Consider the following 24,053-nt stretch of genomic DNA (forward strand, 5'->3'; position numbering starts at 1 on the left):
AGGCGAAGTAAACTCAGGCACTCGAGTTTACTTTGTCAAAGATCTACAATTCTCAATCATCCCACCACAGATCCCATCCCCTCTCATGCTCGTGTAAGATATAGCTATTTGTGTGTGTGTGTGTGTGTGTGTGTGTGTGTGTGTTGGGGGGGGGGGGGGGGGGGGGGGGGGGGGCTCTAAATCACAACAAAGAGAGGTGACACAATGATGCTCCAGTAACTACCAACACCAAATCACAGAGCATGGCCATGACATAGCTGAGAGAAGGGGCGTAGTGCACAAGGTGATCCCCTACCTAATAAGCCAATGAGCAGCATACATTGGCGATGTGAACAATGGTAGAGCAATGGCGAGACGTCGCAAGGAAATTGGAGCATTCACAAGATTGTCTTATTGGCACATGTGGAAGTAGAACGACAAGAGCAGGAGCGACACTCCACTGTCATAGGCCGCAAATGGGTCCATTTGCTACAAGAGCCGTAGTTGCGAGCCGAGAGAGAGAGAGAGAGAGAGAGAGAGAGAGAGAGAGAGAGAGAGAGAATGAAATGTTATATTAACGTCTTCAAAAGGCCAAAGTGACCTATGAGACCAAAAAGTTACAATGTGGTGGATCTGATACAAAGTCAGAGTAACAAGATGACAAAATGACAAAACAAAGAATCCTGGACTGCTAGGTGTGAAACGGGGCAGAGCAGCTAGCTAGCTGGGGTAGGTAAATCACAAGAGATCTAGCATCGATCGCTGCCGAATCTCACCTTGCCTATACCTACTCCTCTATACCTTGAACTGAATGCAAATATTAAAATTGTAGCAATAATGAACTTGTCCTTCATTTTCATGATTTCATCTACTCCCCCACCAATAAATGAAACTAGAAATCATCTATATCGAGCGTTTCACTAGGCTTGTGATAAATTTCTCTTTTGAAAGTATTGGCTTGGACTCTCTTTGTAGGACCTCAGTCGAGAGTCATTGCCAAAAATCTCCCACACAAGGGTACGTAAAAATCCCTCATGTACCGCAAAGATGTCATTTATGTGTGTCAAGAGACCTAGTACCGTTTAACATTCCACAACCTTAGTTCAAAAAGATTCGATAAAAGACTGTGATAAAAACATTGGCATTAGCCACAATATTCAAATTACTTCAATTATTATAATGAATACATCCAAAAGTGGCGAGCTTACCTTCTAACATGGTCTTAGATGATAGGAGGTTTGAGCACTTTGATACAACCTTTGGTGCTAATTTCAATAGTTAACAACCACCTTTCCAAGCCTTGCTCATTATATATGATATGAAATGTTCAAAGAATTCTATTCTATTTATGTTTAAATGAACAGTATTAAGAAGCTTACACCAAGTTTTTTATTGCAAAACTTCACCAAATTGAGACCGTCCTCTCAAAATTTTCATAAATATTGTCTAAATTCTTGAAAATAACTCTTGGATATTCTTATAGATTCGGTGAATACACATTTGACATTCAAAAGAGAAAAATTGTGATTTTTACTCTAGTTTTCAGGCCTCTTAGTTATAAACGAAAAAACATAGTTTTAAAAATGCTCTATGAGAGCCAGATTTTGGTATCCAAAGGGCTCCTCAAAGAACTAACGAAATTTTAATGCAACGCTATGATTCCAAGTGAATTTGTACATTGAAATAACGAGCACAAAATTTCAAAATTCATCAAACCATGCAAAAGTAAATTGTAGGTGCTTCAACTGTGCTTTTCTCAAGAGATTAGTTAACATTGACTAAAAATTTTGAGTTATGTACAATTTTGTGTGTAATATCTCTAAGAAAAAGGGAGAAACTTTTTGTGCCATTTTAGCTATGTAAGTATATTTTAGCTATGTAATTGTGTAAACATCGATACTTACTCAAAGAAACTGGAAGTAAGTTATTCAAAAGAGAACAAGTATAAATATGTAGTCTATAGTTTTTTCATAGGCCTCATTATCTGTTTGTAAAAAGGGCTCCTAAAAGAACTTTCTACGATTCCTTGTTTGATGCACATAGAATTCCAATGAAGACCTCGCAAAAACGACACCCAAGCATCCATAATGACCTTTTAATAATTTTAATTTCCCATAATGGAAGACTCAACACGACATGAAACTTAATGACGATAACAAAAGTGACACTTTGACAGCGGTAACCGGCTAGAATTATGAGCCTCGTTTTCAACTTTATACGGTCCACTGGGAAACACAAAAATTCTGCATTGCTAAAGCTCAGTCTATATTCTGATTTCCCAACCAAATCGATAATATGGTGCTTCATGTGGCTCAAGCACACACTCGGAACGCTCATCCAATGATAAATTGTAAGCTCATCAAGTACACACCAAAAGAATGATCACATTGTAGGTTTGATTTTAAGAGCAAAAAGTAGTAAGGATGTACAAAAGATCACCTGAAATAGAGCTCCTTTCAAGACAGGAGACTTTAATGTGTAGAAGCTTTGAGTTTGATTAGTCAAGAATACGGCCTGGTGCTGCGTATGCTTTAGGCACATACTCTTCGAGTCTTCTGTCTACCTCTACTGTTGTCCCTGCTTCTGCGCTGTCTTTTCTGCCGAGGTGGTCGTCTTGAGATTTTTTTCCTTGCAAGCCGCTGTTTCCGTACCTCTGGGTCTCCCCAGCCTCGTCCCCACTCTTGTGCCCTGCTGAGCCTGGACGGCTCCAGCAGGGCCTGGATCATGTCTCCTTCTGGATGGACCCAAAAACTCACCGAGCCTTCTCTCCTTCGATCATCAAGGAACTTCTGACCATCAGCCGTGACTTCTGGGTTTCTGAGGTGTGGCACAATCAGCTTTCTGGGAGGCCTTCCGACCTGAAGAAATGGAAAAGATGAGAATATCTATGAGCATACCTTGACCACTAGCCATTGCGGTCAAACAGGGCATCTTTGTAAATCATCACTCATGCACACCACAACAACCTGTTTTGCACAAATGCACATGCCCACACACACACACACGTACACTTACTGGACTAGCTTCCTTCAGATATCCAGCATCGGCAACAACTCTTCCAAATCCTCTCCACCAAAGGCAGTTTCTCTGAGGAACCTCACCGTACTCCAAATAGTTAAAAATTGGTGTGTCAGTATGTCACTCAATGCAGGAGCTAATAAGAATTTTTAAAGAGAGGAAAAGATCAATTCCTCAACACCTCAAACCTTGGCTATCTCTTCTATTGCATGCCGATAAGCTCGCTCATTACCAGCTCGCCTCTTTCTTTGATTTACGATGCCGTGCTGTGAGTTAGAGGGGCCATGATTTTCCTGAATACCATTCTGAAGACTTAATACAAAGTAGAACTTGGCACTTCAGTTCAACATTAAGGCAAAACTTAAACTACCGTTGGGCTTGAAAGCTGCATGAGTAGTATTTCAGCCTCCATCGTCAAGTTTTCCAAAGGTGGAGGGCCCGTTGAACAAACATCACAACTACAATCCAGCCAAATAAGTTGAGGGACTCGCACGGCTTCCAGCAGACTTTCAACATAATTATATTTAAGATTGCCTAATAATAATGCACTACCAAAATAATTATCCATACTCAAAAGTGAGTAATGATAATGCATTGTTGCCTGTTTTTCTTTTCCTAATTTGCAATGGGAAACTCACATCTCACAGCGAGTTGTTGCTAGGTCCTCCCCGAAGTACTGCAGTAAGGTATTTGCCCGACATTTATTAGTGGAAAGGCCATACCTGTAAATGCCAAAAAGTAGGGGTGAAGGCTGAATCAAAACTTGTGTGTGCTCCTACTGGTCATTCAACACTTCTATACCTAAAGCATTGATCCAGCATATGAAGAGCATGCTGGGTTTGCTCTTGATCTCGTCGACTGGGTAACAGAGAAGGAAGCGTAGTAATGTCGCAATAAAGAACTGCATCAAACCCATAAGGCTGCTTCTGAATTTCTTTTAGCAGAAATGTGGTACTTTATATGAGACAAACTATCAATTAAATATTCATACTGCACTCAGAGGGAAGCCCATCTCTTCCTGCTCTGCCTGCCTCCTGATAATATGCTTCCAAGCTCTACAAGACAACCATGCTACTGTCAGCTTGTGATGCCTATGCCTACAACAGCTTAAGTATGCATGCAGACAATATGGTATACAGCCTATCATGGAGAGTACTAGTTGAATATATTCGTATCCCAAACATATAACTACCTGTGGCCAGCCATAATGAATGATGTGCCTCACATCTGGTTTGTCTATCCCCATTCCAAATGCTATTGTCGCTACTACTACCTGCAAATTTTGTGTTGCCAATGCATCAGCAATGTAAACTCAATCCTTAAGTACCATAAACTTTCAATGTTTGAAGCAGCTTTGCAATTATCCACAATCATTCCCAATGCACGCATGCAAGCAGACATGCGTGCACACTACCCATCAGTGATACAAACTCAATCCTTAAGTACCATAAACTTTCAATGTTTGAAGCAGCTTCGCAATTATCCACAATCATTCCCCATGCACGCATGCAAGAGACATGCGTGCACACCACACATTATAAGTGAATATTCAAACATACATACATATATGTAGATATAATTTTTTATTCATTCATCTATTAAATAACTTATTTAAATAAATACACAGGATGTTGATGTGATTAAACTGTTGCCTTAAGCAAGGTTTAGAGCATACTATAAACTACTTAAGGCACTGAAGACATAATATCGAAACAAAAGATGAGTTTTAAATAACAAGTAAAACTGACGACCTGCATAGTACCAAGATGAAACTGCTCATGAACTCTCCGAAGATGCCCTTTTGCTAGCTGAAAAATAAAAAGTGTTCCAGATGTTACGACACAAAAATCTAGATAAAGAACTCCTGAAACAACAGCTCAAATAGAACCGCTAGTTCCTGTTGCAAGAAACTTCGTAAAAAAATCATAGACCAGAATACTGAAGCTTGTCAAATTGATGCCTACGGAAACATACGTAAGCCATAGACCCAGACCTAAGCCATAGGCTAAAACAATGAAGCTTGTCAGATTGAGACCTGGAGAGCCTTAACTTTAAACGTATTCTCATAGATGGTCCCCACCTCATGGTGATGCCCGTGAAAGGAAACAGGAGCCTAAATGATACATATTTGAAAAGCCGAGGAGACACTGTAAGTGGTGTTTCTGCCAATTTCAATATGCTAAAGATTCACAAATACATTGTACCATCTAAAGAAGAGGCAGAATCTTGTAGTATTCTGAACAAGAAGCTTGCTAGAGAAGTTGCACCATCTCAAAACGAGTTGTCAAGCAGCGATACTGCAAAGTGATACTATATATTACTACCTTCTTGGCAATTAATGGTTCCCATGATCTATCACCTTCCATTGGCACAAAACATGCAGCATGGAGACGCTTTCAGGATCACCTTGATTAATTTTGCAACTTTATTGGATTGCCAAGGCAGATAGAATGAATGGAACCTTCAAGTTTTTCTTAACATGTCCTATGCCATGCCTCTAGGCATTTGCACACGGACCTGATCTCACAGTGAACCAGTGGGACTCTTTCTGTACCCCGCAAAATTAAAAAACAAAACATATAATAGAGTATTTTCATTTCTAACAGCCACTAACAGCCTTCAAACACTAAGTACCTAAACCCATTCTACCTTCAGGCTGTCAATAGACCAAGAGATGTTTACTCCATGGGCATAATCCACGTCCCAATGACATAGAGTGATTCTGAAGATTCTTTATCATATGATGATTTTTATTGTTTTGAAAATTTTCAACAAAACACTTTTTCCTTGGTAGACAAGCTATTAGCCCTTCTCTCACTTAAACGATGTACACAGCAATTGTTCCCTTGTAGTTTGTGTTGATGGTCAAGGATTTTCTGATTTTGAACTTGCAACTGTTTGTCATAAAAGTTGATTATTTCAATGCATTTATGTCAATACAAGCTTCAGATTGGTAGCATAATTGGGTCCTCACAACCTTCCTTTTGCAAAGAACAATGAAACAGAAAGTCGCGACTGATTTTTGAAACCAAAAATCATTCAGCCAATCGCTATTCATAAATTAGGCTATGCCTGCTTCAAAACTAGGACTCGTTAAAGAAGTTTGAAGCCTACCTTTGCATGATAAGGAGCTGCTTTTAGACCAGATTTGCAAAAAAACTTGGCAACAGACTCTGCCTCCTTCCTTGTAGGAACATAGACGATTGAAGGCCCTTCCTCAACTGCCCTGCTTGGACTTCGACTCTGAATGCTTCGATTTTTGAACATGGGATCATCGACTAAAATTTCATTACAAGCTACTGCAGACTCACAAGCCCAATTGTTAAGGCTGGTAAGGTGATGAATTTCAGTGCATTGAAGGAACAAAAATTGAGGCGTGCAAGCAAACCCCTTAAATTTTTCCAACCATTCCCAACAAAAAAGAGTGCCCGGGCACACACACACCATATGCGTCATGACATACATGCTATTACATCATGACTAAACTTCATACATGTCCAAGGTCCATTTTCACCTTGGACATCACACACACATACACACTGCAATGTATTCTGGTCATTATCATTTTAGTGTTGTTCATTATGTTGAGTCAAGCGCTCTCTCTCTCTCTCTCTCTCTCTCTCTCTCTCTCTCTCTCTCTCTCTACCGCGACCTGCCCTCCCTGCCCTGCTCCCCTCCCGCGACCTGCCCCCCTCCCTGCTCCCCTCCCGCGACCTCCCCTACTGCCGCGTCCTGCCCTCTGCACGCTGCCGCGCCCTGCTCCCCTACCTTCTGCCGCACCTCCCCTCACGCTGCATTTGCAACCCCCCCCCTTCGCTCTGCCTGCAGCCCCGCCATGCACTGCTCCCCCGCTCCCCGCGTAAGGTACCCCCTCTTTTCTACGCGTAAGGTACCCCCCTCTTTCTACACGTAGGATGTCCCCCCTTCCTCTACGCGTAGGGTGCACCCCCCCCCCCCCTTTTTTACGTGTAGCATGTCCCCCCCCCTTCTTCTAAGCGTAGAAGGTCGATTTTTTTTTATTTTATTTTTTTCGGGATGCGGTATCAGACTCCCATTGGTGTATAAGCTTGCTCTCATAGGTCAATTTGGCCTTTTGAAGACGTTAATATATCATTTTATTTTATTTTATTTTTCTTTTTTTCTTCTTGATACCCCCTCCCTCTCTCTATCTCTTGTCTGCACTCTAATATATCATTTCATTTTATTTTATTTTATTTCTTTTTGATACCCCCTCCCCCCTCTCTCTATCTCTCGTCTGCACTCTCTCGCAGCTCCACGCTACCCCACTCGCCCAGCTACGGGCCCGCTGCTAGTGTGGGTGCACACGTACGCGAAGGGACCCCTTGACGGACGGAGATCAAGCATGAGGAAGCTGAACGATAAAGCCGACCCCCTAGAGGATGCCATACAAACTTAAGTGCAAAGAGGAAATGACGGAGGCCACTACCAAGATGAACCGCAAGCTCTGGGGCACAATAAACATACTCGAAGGACGCATGCTGATCCAAGAGAGCAAGATAAGTACGCTGGAAGACCGAGTGACGACTCAAGAGGCATAGATTGCGTCGCTCAAGAAAGATCTCGCCGAAGCCCGATCAAGAAACACACTGGAAGAGGACGAACTGCAACCCTCAGTAATCGAAGAAATCAACACAATCAAGGAGCAAGTACGGGCCATCAATGAGGGAGAAGAGCAACACAAAGAAATGACTTCTTCTTGGGTGGATGTTCTTACCAAAACTCAACAGAAGGTTGATGAAGCCGAGAAATGGATCAAGGTGGCCAAGAAAGGAAAAGGCAAGGAGTTAACGCCCACGTCCACACCCACTATCATTAATCAAACACTAGAGGAGGAACAAAGGAGGCGGATGCGCACTTTACATGTGAGAATTTGCGGTCTTAAAGACAAAGGCAATGTGGACTTAGAAGTAAAAGAACTCACAGCCTTGATGGGGGTGCATGAGCCGACGCACACAAGGGCATGGAGAGTGGGCAACATAAAGAAAAATGGAAGCAGTGGGGAAACCTCAAAAGAAAGAGCACTCATCCTCCGTTTTCCCTCCATGGAACCGAAGAAGTCCGTTTTGAAAAAAACAAACTCTTAAAGAGACTGGCATCTTTCTCGGGGATGATCTCACCCTCTCACAGATCGCCCATATGCAGGAAGTAATGCCGGAAATTAGAGCGGCAAGGGGAAAAGGTAAGATTGCCTTTTACTAGAGTGGTAATACTAGAGCGACGCTCCACATGACGGTGCGAGACTTATGGGACCACACTCAAAGTGGCTGCCTGGAACTGTAATGGATCTATGCGTCTTGATGTAGGTGCTTTTGAGGATAGCTTTACTGGCAGAGACATCATCTTTTCCTCTGAGACACACCAAGCCCCTGGGCAACCCATGCCTCACATCAGTGGATACAGGTGGGAGACAGCTTACAGACAGGAGACACACTCAGAGCACAGAGGACAGGGCTCGGGGGGAGTGGCAGTGTTATTTAGAGAGGATCTGCAGCCACTGATACACATAGCCCGCAGGGATGAACAGGCTAGGTACATGTGGGTGAGATTGAAAGCAGAGACAGGCAGATATCTCTACCTAGCTATTTGCTACTTTCCCCCGAGTACATCAGTTTATGCATCACCCAGAGGACAATCCCCTTTCTCTATTCTAGATGATGACATATGGGAGTTCTCTAGAGATGGTGACATTATCATACTAGGGGACTTCAATGCTAGGACTGCCCATCACCAGGCAGTGTTTTATGATACTTAGAGGAGATGCTAAGAGAGCTAGATGTCATGGAGACGGGCCTGTCCAGACTATCACACGATGTGGAATATACTGAGTATGGTCGACACCTGATAGACATGGGCACTGCACATGGATTGGCCATCTTGAACGGCCTACAGAGATTTCCTGCTGCGGGAGGTTTTGCATGCTTCCCACACAGGCACGGAGCCAGCACAGTGGACTTATGTCATGGCACAGCCGAATCTCATCGCTAGTATCCAGGATCTCACAGTTGGGCCCAGACCGGTCGGGGTAGCAGTAGATCATGCTTTGGTGTCGATGACCATCTCTTTCCAGTTCATGTAGCACACAGGCCACGGGTAGCAGCCCCTACTCGCTACACATTCACACGGGAGACGGATTCTGTATACATGGACGGGATTTACAGACGCCTATGCACTGAGAACCCGGGGCGACCTTTGGAGGAGCTAACTACTATACTGACACAGACACTGCATGAGGCAGCAGCAGAAGCATACCCACACACCCACCCTGAGCAGAGCCGCCGATCAGGAAGCATCCCCTAGAACAGCTGGTACGATGAGGAATGCCGCCAGACCAGAGCCAAACTTCAGAGGGAGGTGCTTGTGGGGGATGTCACTCACAAACAGTCAGAGATTAACTTCCAACGCCTGGTACGGCGGAAAAAGAGAGCTTTCTTGGCTCGACTCGAGCAGGATCTATATCAACTATTCTTAAGTCAGGACTCGCGGGAGGCATGGCGGCTCTTTCATGAGCAGTCCCCCCCCCCCTGCAATTTCCTCCACAGAGACCTGGGGTCAGTACGCATCATCCTTGTACACAGTACCTGGACAACCACCCCTCAACCAACCCCCCCGACCCATGCCCACACACATGTGCTTTTTTCACCGTTGAGATGGTGAAAAAAGCCATTGACAGGATGAGGACTGGGAGAGCATATGATCATGATGGCTTAGTCGCTGAGCATTTCATGCATGCCAGAGACCTACTAGCATAGCTTCTAGCAATTATGTTTAACCGTGCCATGTGTGAGGGCCTACCGGACACTTGGAGCCTATCTACGATCGTACCTATCTTCAAGGCAGGAGACCCCATGCAGCCTCGGAATTATCGCACTATTATGATTGGGCCACACTGGCACGGTTGTATGCATCCATTCTTGAGCAATAGCTGAGTAGATGGGCAGAGAGGGAAGGAATGCGTGCAACTGGGCAGGCACGGTTCAGGAAAGGCTTCTCTACTCTTGACCATATCCTCACACTCAGGGCCATCATCGAGGAAGGTAGATCTCATGGGAGACGGATCTATTGTAGCTTTGTGGACTTCCGCAAAGCTTTTGACACAGTACCCAGAGCTAGATTGATGCGCAGATTACAGGAAATGGGAGTACCCACAGAGCTCATTTGGGGGATCATGGCATTGTACAAATCAGTAGTAGGGCATGTACGCACCCTGGAGGCACTTTCTACACCGGTTCACTCCACTATTGGGGTGAAGCAAGGCTGCCCGCTCTCTCCTACTCTTTTCGGTATGTATGTGGATGAGGTTTCTGACTACATTGACAGCGATGGGGATAAAGGTGCACAGCTGGCAGGGACATGGATTCCACTTCTGTTATATGCTGATGATATTGTGTTGATCTCCGAATCCCCAGAGGGAATGCAACGTCAACTCGATACTCTGCATACGTTTGCCCACGAAAGTGGTTTGTCTGTCAACCTTGGTAAAACCAAGGTTATGGTGTTTAATACCACCCCACAGTGGATCAGGAGGTCAACACCTACATTCACATACGGCCAGGAGACTGTGGAGTACACAGACGCTTACACTTACCTTGGAGTGGTTTTCAGCGGACCCACATTCTCACTCAGAAGAGCAGTAGAGACCATACTGACTAGAGCCCACGCAGCACTGGGTAGATTGGAGAGGATGTGTTCGCAGGTTCAATTTCAGGAGCCCCGGACGAAGCTCTGGCTCTTTGACACCTTGGTGGCTTCAGCATTGCTCTATGGGGCCGAGATATGGGGGCCCTCTTTGGATCACCACGGGAGGTCGGGTCGCACAGACGGATGGGGGAACATGGAGAAACCTCTCATCTCTATGATCTCGCGGCTCATTAGATCCAAGGCATCAGTACCACGGGCCATTATCCGCACAGAGCTAGCGGCCCCCCCACTAGTGGTGGAGGCGCTCACCAGAGCAGTCTCCTTCATAAACAGCACATGGGAACTTCCCAGAGACAGATATGCTCGCATAGCACTTGAGTCCTCTCGACAATTAGCCATACAAGGAGATACAACATGCTGGTATGGGGAGATGACCATAGTTACCAGGAACGGGAAACCGGAACGGGAACGGGGAACGGGAACACGGAACAAAATGCCATTCCCTGTTACGGGTACTCACGTTTGAAACACGGAACGGGGATTCGGAACGGGAACTTGGAATGGGAACGGGGAACGGAGACCTGAAAACGGCCATTCCTTGTTACTATGGAGATGACATCATGGTTTCAGGCGCATGGGTTCAGCATAGACACGCTACCACCATTCCAATACTCATTGGATGCACCATCTCTCATTCTTACACAGTCGAAGATCACCAAGCTCATCCGCCAAGACCTGACCCAGCTAGACACCAGGAGGACATGGATACAACCAGCACAAGAATTGGGCACGAAGATGGCTTTCTACAGAGACCACCTTCTCCAACTTACGGAAGATGGTTTTGTGACGAGACCAAGATACCTGGATACCCACTTGTCTTATGGGATACGATGTGCTATTGGCCAACTACGCACATCGTCTCACCAGCTACGGATTGAAACTGGGAGATACAGCGGAGTACCAGCAGAGGCCAGGACATGCCCCTTGTGTGACATGGAACCGGAGACAGAGCTGCATTATACATGCCGCTACCCTGTCTACTACGAGATACGAGGCCGATTCCATTGCTTGTTCAGAAAGGGTTTTGGACCACTCACAAGAGTAATGGGATATGAAGATCAGAGATGCCTAGGTTTGTTCTTGCTCGAGCTGCGCAGACACAGAGAGAGCCTGATGAATGGCAGGGCTAGCCAGTCTCAAAGACCGATCATAGACTTCTTCAAAGCAGACACAGGACAGCCGCAAGAGCCACTCCCACAGCAGAGCTCCCCCTCGTCTCACACCAGCGGCACATTGATCGACCGAGCGATTGAACTAGGGAAATCCAGGCGCCCACGACTGCGAAGGACTACACAGCACCGACGGAGGCTACGTCAAAAGATTCGGAGCACGTTGGCCAGGCATGCACGACGCCTAGTCAGACTACTAACCATGGAGGAAATTGATGAGATTTGCCAACGACGGATGCTAGATTTTTTGTGATAAACCGCCCATTTTTGCTTAGTCTTTTGCTTAGCTCACATCGACCAACCTAGGATCCCATAGTATATATCTTTGTTTTGTACTGTTGTTAGGTTATTTTCGTTACTCTGACTTTGTATCAGATCCACCACCTTGTAACTTTCTGGTCTCATAGGTCACTATGGCCTTTTGAAGACGTTAATATAACATTTCATTTCATGTCATTTCTCTCTCTCTCTCTCTCTCTCTCTCTCTCTCTCTCTCTCTCTCTCTCTCTCTCTCTCTCTCTCTCTCTCTGTGTGTGTGTGTGTGTGTGTGTGTGTGTGTGTGTGTGTGTGTGTGTGGACAGCCACCACTACCAGATCCACCACAGCCATGTCCGGCTACGAGCACCTTCTTTACCACTGAGATGGTAAAGGAGGCCATTGACAGGATGAAGACCAGACGGGCACAGGATCATGAGGGTTTGGTAGCAGAGCACATTATACATGCTGGGGACTTGTTGGCAGAGATGCTTGGACGGTTGTTCAACCGTGTCATGTGTGAGGGCTTTCCTGAGTCTTGGAGATTGTCTACTATTGTACCTATCTTCAAGACAGGAGACCCCACAGTGCCGGGGAATTACCGTACTATCATGGTAGGACACACATTGGCACAGTTGTATGCATCCATCCGTGAGCATAGGCTGAGCAGTTGGGCAGAGACTATGGGCATACGGACACCTGGACAAGCTGGTTTCAAGAGGGGTTTCTCCACACTGGATCATGTCTTTACACTCAGAGCTATCATTGAGGAGGGTCGAGCACATGGTAGACGGATATATTGCAGCTTTGTGGACTTCCGCAAAGCTTTTGACACAGTACCGAGGGCCAGATTGATGCGCCGACTTATGGAATTGGGGGTACCCACAGAGCTGATATGGGGGATTATGGCATTGTACAGTTCAGTGATGGGTCATGTACGCACACTAGAGGGGATATCTGACATAGTTCACTCCACTATCAGAGTGAAATAGGGATGCCCATTGTCCTCTACTTTATTTGGTATGTACGTTGATGAGGTCTCTGATTATATTGACAGAGGAGGAGATAGAGGTGCTCAGCTTGCAGGGACATGGATCCCTCTTTTATTGTATGCTGACGATATAGTGTTGATATCAGACTCACCAGAGGGTATGCAGAGACATTTGGACGAACTGCATAGTTTTGCAGGGGATAGTCTGTCAACCTTGGTAAAACCAAGGTCATGGTATTTAATACCACGCCACAGTGGGTCAGGAGATCAGCACCTACATTCACATATGGTCAGGACAGTATGGAGTACACTGATGCATACACATATCTTGGGGTGGTCTTTAGTGGACCGAGGTTCACACTGAAAGTGGCAGCAGACACTAGATTGACTCGTGCCTCTGCAGCCCTAGGCGGTTTAGAGAGGATTTGTTCACAGGTTCAGTTCCAGGAACCTCGAACAAAGGTCTGGCTCTTCGACACTTTGGTTGCTTCAGTTATGCACTACAGGGTTCAGGTTTGGGGACCATCTATTGACAGTGTTGGATGGAGTAATACGGAGAGGCCCTTGGTATCTACGATTTCTAGGCTGTTTAGAGCCAAGGCCTCAGTTCCACATGACATCATACGAGCGGAGCTGGCTACCCCACCTGTGGAAATTGAGGCACTTACCAGATCAGTATCATTTGTACAAAGCTTATGGGACACCACCAGGGACAGATATGCTAGGCTTGCTCTTGAGTCATCCAGACAGTTGGCATTACAGGGAGATACATCATGTTGGTATGCACAGATGAGCTCATGGTTTCAGAGGCATGGTTTCAGCATGGACAGGCTGCCCCCTTTCCAGTATTCTCTTGATGCACCATCTTTGGCTCTCACACGGATGGAGATTACTAGACTCATTCAGCAGGATCTTATCCAGCTTGATAGCAGGAGGACATGGATAGAGCCATCACGGGCATTGGGTACGAAGAGGGCTTTCTATAGAGAGCATCTTCTCCAACTCACGACAGACGGATTCGTCACACAACCCAGCTACATGGACACACATCTATCTCATGGGTTACGATGTGCCATAGGCCAGATACGCACATCTTCACACCAGCTCGGGATTGAGACGGGTAGATTCAAAGGCATACCAACAGACAGTAGGATATGTCAGTTATGCGATGCAGAGCCAGAGAGAGTTTCACTACATATATCACTGCACAGTCTACTATGAGATACGGGGACGCTTTCACTGTTTATTCAGAGATAGTTTTGACTCGTTAGATAGAGTCATGAGATATCAGGACCAGAGATGTCTCGGATTAATTCTACTTGAGATACAGAGACATAGAGAATCTCTATTGAGAGGACATAGACACAGAGTCCCAGAGACGCATCTCAGATTTCTTCAGTCCGAGTACCACAGAGGTAGAGGGGCCACCACCACCACAAAGCTCAGTTCCCACCCATACACGCACCAGTAATACTCTCATTGACCGAGCCATAGAGTTGGGGAGATCGAGACGACCACAACTGAGATGGGGAGCCACGCAGCACCGACGGAGATTGTGGAAGAGGATCCACAGGATTCTAGCACGACACCCAAAGTGTCGATCAGGATAGGCTTCATGCTACTACTATATTGTATCATGGTGATACTTATCCCCACTTTGTACCTTTGTGGCATTATACCATTGCTCAGCTTACCAGCCACCCATAGGAGTCGGTAGCACTCCTATATCAGTTTCTAGTTTGTAGTTTTCTTTCTTTGTGCCCGGACTTGGTACTAGACTCACCATTGTAATAAGTTTGGTCTCATAGTTTTTTGTAGACGTTATCATTTCATTTCATTTCATCTCTCTCTCTCTCTCTCTCTCTCTCTCTCTCTCTCTCTCTCTCTCTCTCTGCCCTGCTCCCCCGCTACCCTGCTCGCTGCCCCCTCGCGCCCCCCTCGCCATGCTCGCTGCCCCCCCGCGCCCCCCTCCCCTGCTCGCCCGCCGCTGTGCCCGCCTGCTCCTGCCCGCGCGCCGCTGTGCCTGCCTGCAGCCCCGCGCGCTGCTGAGCCCCTGCAACCCCTGTGTTGTCGCTTCCCTCGCGCTGCCTCTGCAAGCCACCCCCCCTCATTTCGCCTACAGCCCCGCCAGGTCTCTCTCTCTCTCTCTCTCTCTCTCTCTCTCTCTCTCTCTCTCTGTGCCCTGCTCCCCCGCTTCCCTGCTCCATCGCTGCCCCCTCGCGCCCTCACTGCCTCCCCGCGCCCCCCTCACCCTGCTCGCGCGCCGCTGTGCCCGCCTGCTCTTGCCCGCCTGCCGCTATGCCCGCCTGCAACCCCGCGCGCTGCTAAGCCCCTGCAACCCCTGCGCTGCCCCCTCCCTCGCACTGCCTCTGCAAGCCCGCCTCCCCTCGTTTCGCCTGCAGCCCCGCCAGGTCCCCTCCCCCCCCCCCTCCCCACATGCTACGCGTAGGATGTCCCCCCCCCCCTTCCTCTACGCATAGGGTGCCCCCCCCCCCCCCCCCCCAACTTTTAACGCGTAGGATGTCCCCCCCCGTTCTGCTACGCTAGGAAGTTTTTTTTTTTTTTTTTTTTGGGACATGGTATCAAATTCGCTATGCTGATTAAATCCCTTGGTCTCATAGGTCAATTTGGCCTTTCAAAGACGTTAATATATCATTTGATTTCATAGGTCAATTTGGCCTTTCGAAGGCATTAATATATCATTCTATTCCCTTTTCTTTCTGATACTCTCTCCCCCCCCCCCCCCGTTCTTCCCCCCCTTTCTCTCTCTCGTCTGCACTCTATCGCTCCCTCTCTCTTGCCATACCGCCCAACGTTCTCCCACTCGCCCAGCTACCGCGCCCGCCGCTAGTGTGGGTGCACACATACGGTTAGTGCCTCCCTGGCGTACGGCAATCAAGCATGAGGAAGCTGAACGATAAAGCCGACCCCCTAGAGGATGCCATACAAAAGTGCAAAGAGGAAATGACGGAGGCCACTACCAAGATGAACCGCAAGCTCTGGGGCACAATAAACATACTCGAAGGACGCATGCTGATCCAAGAGAGCAAGATAAGTACGCTGGAAGACCGAGTGACGACTCAAGAGGCAGAGATTGTGTCGCTCAAGAAAGATCTCGCCGAAGCCCGATCAAGAAACACACTGGAAGAGGGCGAACTGCAACCCTCAGTAATCGAAGAAATCAACACAATCAAGGAGCAAGTACGGGCCATCAAAGAGGGAGAAGAGCAACACAAAGAAATGACTTCTTGGGTGGATGTTCTTACCAAAACTCAACACAAGGTTGATGAAGCCGAGAAATGGATCAAGGTGGCCAAGAAAGGAAAACGCAAGGAGATAACGCACACGTCCACACCCACTATCATTAATCAGACACTAGAGGAGGAGCAAAGGAGACGGGTGCGCGCTTTACATGTGAGAATTTGCGATCTTAAAGACAGGCAATGTGGACGAAGAAGTAAAAGAACTCACAGCCTTGATGGGGTTCATGAACCGACGCACACAAGGGCATGGAGACTGGGCAACATAAAGAAAAATGGAAGCAATGGAGAAACCTCAAAAGAAAGAGCACTCATCCTCCGTTTCCCCTCCATGGAAGCGAAGAAGTCCTTCTTGAAGAAAAGACCAACTCTTAAAGAGACTTGCATCTTTCTCGGGGATGATCTCACCCTCTCGCAGATCGCTCATATGCAGGAAGTAATGCCAGAGATTAGAGCGGCAAGGGGAAAAGGCAAGATTGCCTTTTACCGAGACGGAAGAGTGGTAATACTAGAGCGACGCTCCAAATGACGGTGCGAGACTTATGGGACCACACTCAAAGTGGCTGCCTGGAACTGTAATGGATCGATGCGTCTTGATGTAGGTGCTTTTGAGGACAGCTTTACTGGAAGAGACATCATCTTTTACTCTGAGACACACCAAGCCCCTGGGCAATCCATGCCTCACATCAGTGGATACAAGTGGGAGACAGCTTACAGAAAGGAGACACACTCAGAACACAGAGGGCGGGGCTGGGGGGGAGTGGCAGTGTTATTTAGAGAAAATCTGCAGCCACTGATACATATAGCCCGCAGTCATGAGCAGGCTAGGTACATGTGGGTGAGACTCAAAGCAGAGACAGGCAGATATCTCTACCTAGCTATTTGCTACTGTCCCCCGAGTACATCAGTTTATGCATCACCCAGAGGACAGTCCCCTTTCTCTATTCTGGATGATGACATATGGGAGTTCTCTAGGGATGGGGACATTATCATCCTAGGGTACTTCAATGCTAGGACAGCCTATCACCAGGCAGTGTTTTATGATACTTCAGAGGAGATGCTAAGAGAGCTAGATGTTGTGGAGACGGGCCTGTCCAGACTATCACACGATGTGGAATATACCGAGTATGGGCGACACCTAATAGACATGGGCACTACACATGGATTGGCCATCTTGAACGGCCTACAGAGATTTCCTGCTGCGGGAGGTTTTACATTACCACACAGGCATGGAGAGAGCACAGTGGCATGGCACAGCCGAATCTCATCTCTACTATCCAGGATCTCAGAGTAGGGCCCAGACCGGTCGGGGTGGCAATAGATCATGCTCTGGTGTAGATGACCATCTCTTTCCAGTTCAGTGTAGCACACAGACCACGGGTAGCAGCCCCTACTCGCTACACATTCACACGGGAGACGGATTCTGTATACATGGACGGGATCTACAGACGCCTATGCACTGAGGACCCGGGGCGACCTCTAGAGGAGCTAACTACTATACTAACACAGACATTACATGAGGCAGCAGCAGAAGCATACCCACACACCCAGCCTGAGCAGAGCCGCCGATCAGGGAGCATGCCTCAGAACAGCTGGTACAATGAGGAGTGCCGCCAGACTAGAGCCAGACTTCAGAGGGAGGTGCTTTTGGGGGACATCACTCACAGACAGTCACAGATTGACTTCAGACGCCTAGTACAGCGGAAGAAGAGGGCTTTTTTGGCCCGACTCGAACAGGATCTATATCAGCTATTCTTGAGTCAGGACTCGCGTGAGGCGTGGCGGCTCTTTGATGAGCAGTCCCCCCCCCCTGCTAACTCCTCCATAGAGACCTGGGGTCAGTACGCATCATCTTTGTACACAGTACCTGGACAGCCGCCCCTCCCCAACCCCCCCGACCCATGCCCACACACATGTGCTTTTTTCACCGCTGAGATGGTGAAGAAAGCTATTGACAGGATGAGGACCGGGAGAGCATATGATCATGATGGCCTAGTCGCTGAGCATTTCATGCATGCCAAAGACCTACTAGCAAAGCTTCTAGCAGTTATGTTTAACCGGGCCATGTGTGAGGGCCTACTAGACACTTGGAGCCTATCTACGATCGTACCTATCTTCAAGTCAGGAGACCCCATGGAGCCTGGGAATTATCGCACTATTATGATTGGGCACACACTGGCACAGTTGTATGCATCTATTCTTGAGCAACAACTGAGTAGATGGGCAAAGAGGGAAGGAATGCGTGCAACTGGGCAGGCAGGGTTCAGGAGAGGCTTCTCTACTCTTGACCACATCTTGACACTCAGGGCCCTCATCGAGGAAGGCAGATCTCATGGGAGACGGATCTATTGTAGCTTTGTGGACTTCCGCAAAGCTTTTGACACAGTACCCAGAGCTAGATTGATGCGCAGATTACAGGAAATGGGAGTACCCACAAAGCTCATTTGGGGGATCATGGCATTGTACAAATAAGTAGTAGGGCATGTACGCACCCCGGAGGGACTCTCTACACCGGTTCACTCCACTATTGGGGTGAAGCAGGGCTGCCCGCTCTCTCCTACTCTTTTCGGTATGTATGTGGATGAGGTTTCTGACTACATTGACAGCGATGGGGATAAAGGTGCACAGCTGGCAGGGACATGGATTCCACTTTTGATATATGCTGATGATATTGTGTTGATCTCCGAATCCCCAGAGGGAATGCAATGTCAATTAGATGCTTTGCATATGTTTGCCCACGAAAGTGGTTTGTCTGTCAACCTTGGTAAAACCAAGGTTATGGTGTTTAATACCACCCCACAGTGGATCAGGAGATCAGCACCTACATTCACATACGGCGAGGGAACCGCTGTATAGGTGATCTGGCGCATTTTCGGGGCTAAAAACAGAGAATTCAGCGTGCTGCCGATTCTCGCCAGGTTTTGCAAAGTGCCCGTATGCATCGGGAAAGTCAGTCAATGCGTGGGAATACTGACTGTGAAGTGTCCTAGTGTAACAAACTTGGACACTCCAAGTCAAGAATCAACCGCGACAGCACCAAATAACCACTTCAAAACAATTTACAGATCACAATAGATTTGCATTGGCCCGGCGGAGTTCCGTGCCTAGAGATATTGGCCCCAAAGATTGGCGCCCCTTTCGGTACTTCTTTTTGTATTAATCAATCATCAAAGTACAAGAGAGCGGTTAGGGTTTCACTCTCAGACTCTGCGTCCAGATGCTCTGAGAAGTGAGGCCCTCACCACTAATTTAAAGGTTACAAGGGATGCCCAAAAGCAGAGCCCCAAAAGCTTTTAAAATCAAAAGCATCAGTTCTCTCTCTCTCTTAGAGAGTCTTTTCTTTTTTTTTAATAAAAAAAAAGCAAAAGCAAAATTCGCGTCGCTCATCATTTTCCACAAAAAAAAAAAAAATTTAATAATTCGCCTCCGCGATTTCCGGAATTTAGGGTTTTTGGCAAAAATTAGGGTTTGCAAGAATTTTAGGGTTTTTGGCAAAAATTAGGGTTTCTGCTGTCCGCCACGTCATCACTTTGTAACATACCCCCCTCTTGAAAGCATTGTAATCGACCGCGATTACGCCTGCAAAACCGACAAAAGCCATAAACCATCTTAGCAGACACTGACTGTTAGTACCTACGTACTAGGAACGCACATCTAGCACATGTACAAAATCGACAGTCACATCACACGACATCACAGGACATCACCAGACATCACAGGACATCACATGACATTCAACATTCATTCGGATCTTAGACCATGATTTATCGGCAATGTAGCTAGCAATCACATCTAGGTCCAATCGGGACCTCATCGATGTCCGATTGACTAACCCCTATTGCAACCATGTCTATTCGAGATCAATCAGACCAAAATGCTGCAGTCATTTCAGCTATCAGTTTCTGCACTCACAAGAAGTCAAGAACAAATCAGTATCATAATCAGAAATTCCATTTCATAAAGTCATCCAGCAGAATACTGTCAGCTCTCAGTATCCCTGAAGCTCAAAGAGACATCAGTGACTTTAGTATCAAAATCGAGGCATCTGTTGACAAAGGAGCGGAGTAACTCCTCTCTTGTGCATCCCACTGCACCAGATCTTCGGCCAAGCTGAGTTTTTGGGTTCCGTTTGGAGTAGACTATGCTAAACCAAAACATCGAGGTAAAGTTTCACAATCCGAGGAGTATCTGCTAGGTCCTCCTCCTCCATCCACTTCGCATCAAATGCAGGAAAGTTCTTGAACTTAACCAAGAACCGCCTTCGGGCTTTACCTTTCTTCGTATCATTATGTGCCAAAATCTGTTCAGGAACAAGGATCTCCTCGTTTTCTTCCACTTTGGGTTGCTCATCAGGCTCCCCATCATCAGGCACATCACCCTTAACAGGGTTCAAGAGACTCACATGCAATGCATTGTGAATCCTCCAAGTATCTAGCAGTTTCAATCGGAAGGAGACATCATTTATCTTGTCAGTAATCTGGAAAGGTCCGTAGTATCACATACTAAGCTTTGGAAAAAGCCTCTCCTTTCCCTGTTTCTTTCTTAGGCGTGCCTTCTCAAAAGTAAGAGCACCCAATCATCCTCCTTCAGTTTCCAGTCGCGACGATGGCGATCCGCTGCCTTTTTCTGTCGTTCTTGAGACTTCTGTAAAGTCTCACGAACCTTGGCAAAAGCCGTATCCAAATCTCGCGAATATTCATCCGCTTCAAATTTCTAATCTTTCGTGCTCAGGAAGGATGGAACCTTCGCAGCAGTTTCAACAATCTCTCACATGGCATCTTCCCCGTCGAAGAGTGTATCGTGTTATTGTAGGCAAATTCCACCAAAGGTAAGTTCTTTTCCCATTGAGTCTTCTGATGCGAGATACAAGACTTCAATAAATCTAAAATCACTTAATTGGCAATCTCAAATTGCCCGTCAGTCTGCAAGTGGAACGATGACGAGAACTGCAACCGCGTGCCAATGTTCTCCCAAATTGCCTTCCAAAACCAACTCATAAATCTGGGGTCTCTGTCGGAGAGAATCGTCTCAGACGTGCCATGTAATCGGAAAAATCATCGTGATCATTCTGTATTCTCGAGAGATTAAAAAAAATGAAATCCATTTCAATATTTTCCTAGGGGCGGGTGGGTATGGGTAAAGGCTGTAACAATCCCTGTGCCTTATGCCTGTCAAACTTGACCTTCTGGCATACCAAGCAACTGCGCAAAAATTCTTCCACATCCTTCTTCAGTCTCCGCCAAAAGAAATCTCTCTCTACCCCTTTCATGGTGGTAGCAATGCCGCGGTGACCCGTAAAAGGTGGACAGTGGCAATCAGTCATAACCTTTTCCCTCAACGGCTGTGTAACGCACAACATAGTCTTTTTCATCAAGTAGCCTTCCCGAAGGGAGTATCCCGCTAATGTCTCCCCATCCCGTATCCGTGTAAAAATATCTGCAAAATCTATATCTGTGGCATACTGATCGACCATATCCTCGAAGCTCCTATGATGTATCGCGGAAATAGACAGAACCAACGGTTTCCGAAACAAAGCATCTGCCACCACATTCTTCTGTCCCTGCACATGGACAATCTGGAAGTGAAACTGTGACAAGATGTTCGCCCACCGCATCTGCTTTTCCGAAAGCTGCTTCTGTGACAAGAAGTAGCGCAAACTCTAATGGTCTGTAAAGACAGTAAAATCCGCTCCGAGTAGGTAATGCCGCCACTGAGTAAGAGCGTGGATAACCGCCAAAAGCTCTTTCCCATAAATCTGTGCTGTCATCTCCGGCCTAGAGAACAAACGGCTCTCGTAAGCTATGACATGGCCTTCTTGCATCAAGACCGTACCCAGACTACGACCACAAGCATCACAATATACTTCAAATGACTTCTGCAAGTCCGGCAAAGTCAAAATATGGTCCTGTAGTCAATTTCTCTTTCAATGTCTGAAAGGCAGTCACCTCTGTGGGTCCCCACGAAAAAGGTACTCCTTTCTGTGTCAAGGTATGCAAAGGGGAAGCAACCGCTGCAAACTTTCGTATGAACCGCCTGTAGTACGAACACAGTCCCAAGAAGCTTCTAACTTCATGGACATTCCTCAAATCGGGCCAATCACCGATAGTCTCTATCTTGGCCGGGTCCATTCGCACTCCTGTTGCTGACACAATGTGTCCCAAAAAGTGTATCTCTGGTAGGAAAAATTCACTTTTCTTTGCATTAATCACTAACGTGTGATCTCGTAATGCCTGAAAGACTTGAAGTAGATGATCTCTGTGTTCTGGCTCATTCTTGGAGAAAACAATGATGTCGTCAAAGAAAGTGCCAACAAATAGCCTGTACTCTCGAAAAATCTTGTCCATCATCCGGTTAAATGTCCCAGGAGCATTGGTTAAGCCAAAAGGCTTACCAAAAACTCAAATAACCCAAAAGTCGTCCGAAAAGCTGTCTTGTAGACATCTTCTGGTGCTATCCTGATCTGATGATATCCACTCTTCAAGTCAATCCTGCTAAAGCACGAGGATCCCTGTAACCTGTCGAGTATATCATCGATCCTAGGAATCGGAAATCTGTTCTTGATGGTGATTTCGTTGAGAGTGCTATAATCGATGCACATTCTCCAAGATCCGTCTTTCTTCAAAACCAACAACATTGGAGAGCAATACGGTGAAGTACTAGGCTGGACAAGACCCTTTTCCAAGAGGTCTTTCACTGAGTTCATAATCTTTTCATTCTGTACTCGGCTCACACGATAAGGTGGCCGATTCGGTGGCGTGCTTCCAGATATCAGATCAATGGTATGATCTTCAGGCCCTCTCAAAAGCAATCGGCATGAGCGTGGAGAAAAAAAATCTTGGCGTTCTTTTCTTCAGGTCAAAACATATTCAACCTTTATCCATCGTTCAGTTCTCCCAAAAGAATGAGTAAGAAAACTGAAGTTCATCAAGTACAATCTCTAAGCCCTTCATTTATCAAAGTCGCTTTCTCGGCCCGGTAGTCAACCACGGCGTAGTTCTTGTGGTACCAAGGGAATCCCTAAGAGAACATCACAACCCTCCAAAGGCATTATGAAGAAGTCCTCATGCCCCAAATACCCCTGACAATGCAACCGAAGTTTGCCAATGACAGGTGTAATGGCTACGTCCCTGTCGGGTGCCGCTAGAACTGCCTCTGCAAGTGGTCCCATCCGATCGGGAGTAATCTCGAGCCGCGCCGCCAATTCCGGTGAAATGAAGTTGGCCTTGGCTCCTCCATCAAAGAAAATCAGGGCCTCTTGATCTTTCACTTTGCCCCAAGCTCGGCAAAGTTCTGTACTCTCATCCATGGTGTCGGGATCAGTACCCACACAATCTGGAACCAGTCCTGTTTTCATCTTGCCTTTTCGTAAATGGTCCTCAGCTGCTCTCGAACTCTCAGACCTTTCGTCGTCCTTGTCATTTTGTTCTTTCTCTGCCTTTTTAGGGCACTTCGCGGAGATATGTCCAGTTTCCCCACATCCAAAGCACTTCCCCTCCATGATGTAGCGAGTCCGCTCCTAAGGAGTAAGTCTGGGTCGTGCATCCTTTTTCTCTGGGTTGCTCTTTCTTTTTCTACTTTCATTCCCAGAAGTCTGTCCGGTTCGTTGTGTCGTGACCTCATCTGTGGGGTAGGTCAGACTGCCAGACTGAATTGCAAAGCCCC

At 46.7% G+C, this 24,053-nt stretch overlaps 1 protein-coding gene across 4 annotated transcripts in view; it reads right to left on the reverse strand.

The window, feature by feature from the left end:
- Positions 1 to 2,060: 2,060 nt before the first annotated feature.
- The window catches only part of RECQSIM (RECQ helicase SIM), a 60,130-nt gene continuing 38,137 nt past the window's right edge, over positions 2,061 to 24,053 (reverse strand). For 2 of the 4 annotated variants that reach the window (XM_086495593.1, XM_086495594.1), the window contains exons 7-16: positions 6,112 to 6,296; positions 4,749 to 4,805; positions 4,190 to 4,270; positions 3,989 to 4,052; positions 3,799 to 3,898; positions 3,636 to 3,719; positions 3,368 to 3,455; positions 3,186 to 3,290; positions 2,995 to 3,084; positions 2,061 to 2,837 (exon numbers count right to left, since the gene is read on the reverse strand). In XM_086495593.1, coding sequence (XP_086351719.1) covers positions 2,511 to 2,837; positions 2,995 to 3,084; positions 3,186 to 3,290; positions 3,368 to 3,455; positions 3,636 to 3,719; positions 3,799 to 3,898; positions 3,989 to 4,052; positions 4,190 to 4,270; positions 4,749 to 4,805; positions 6,112 to 6,296 — 1,181 coding nt within the window. In that variant the 3' untranslated portion in view covers positions 2,061 to 2,510. Of the gene's footprint in view, positions 2,838 to 2,994; positions 3,085 to 3,178; positions 3,291 to 3,367; positions 3,456 to 3,635; positions 3,720 to 3,798; positions 3,899 to 3,988; positions 4,053 to 4,189; positions 4,271 to 4,748; positions 4,806 to 6,111; positions 6,297 to 24,053 lie in introns of all 4 variants that reach the window. The other 2 variants (XM_086495595.1, XR_015185853.1) reach the window with 2 other exon arrangements.

Source organism: Adiantum capillus-veneris, chromosome 22, assembly GCF_014529385.1.
Source record: "Adiantum capillus-veneris isolate H3 chromosome 22, ASM1452938v2, whole genome shotgun sequence".
NCBI classification, from domain to species: Eukaryota; Viridiplantae; Streptophyta; class Polypodiopsida; order Polypodiales; family Pteridaceae; genus Adiantum; species Adiantum capillus-veneris.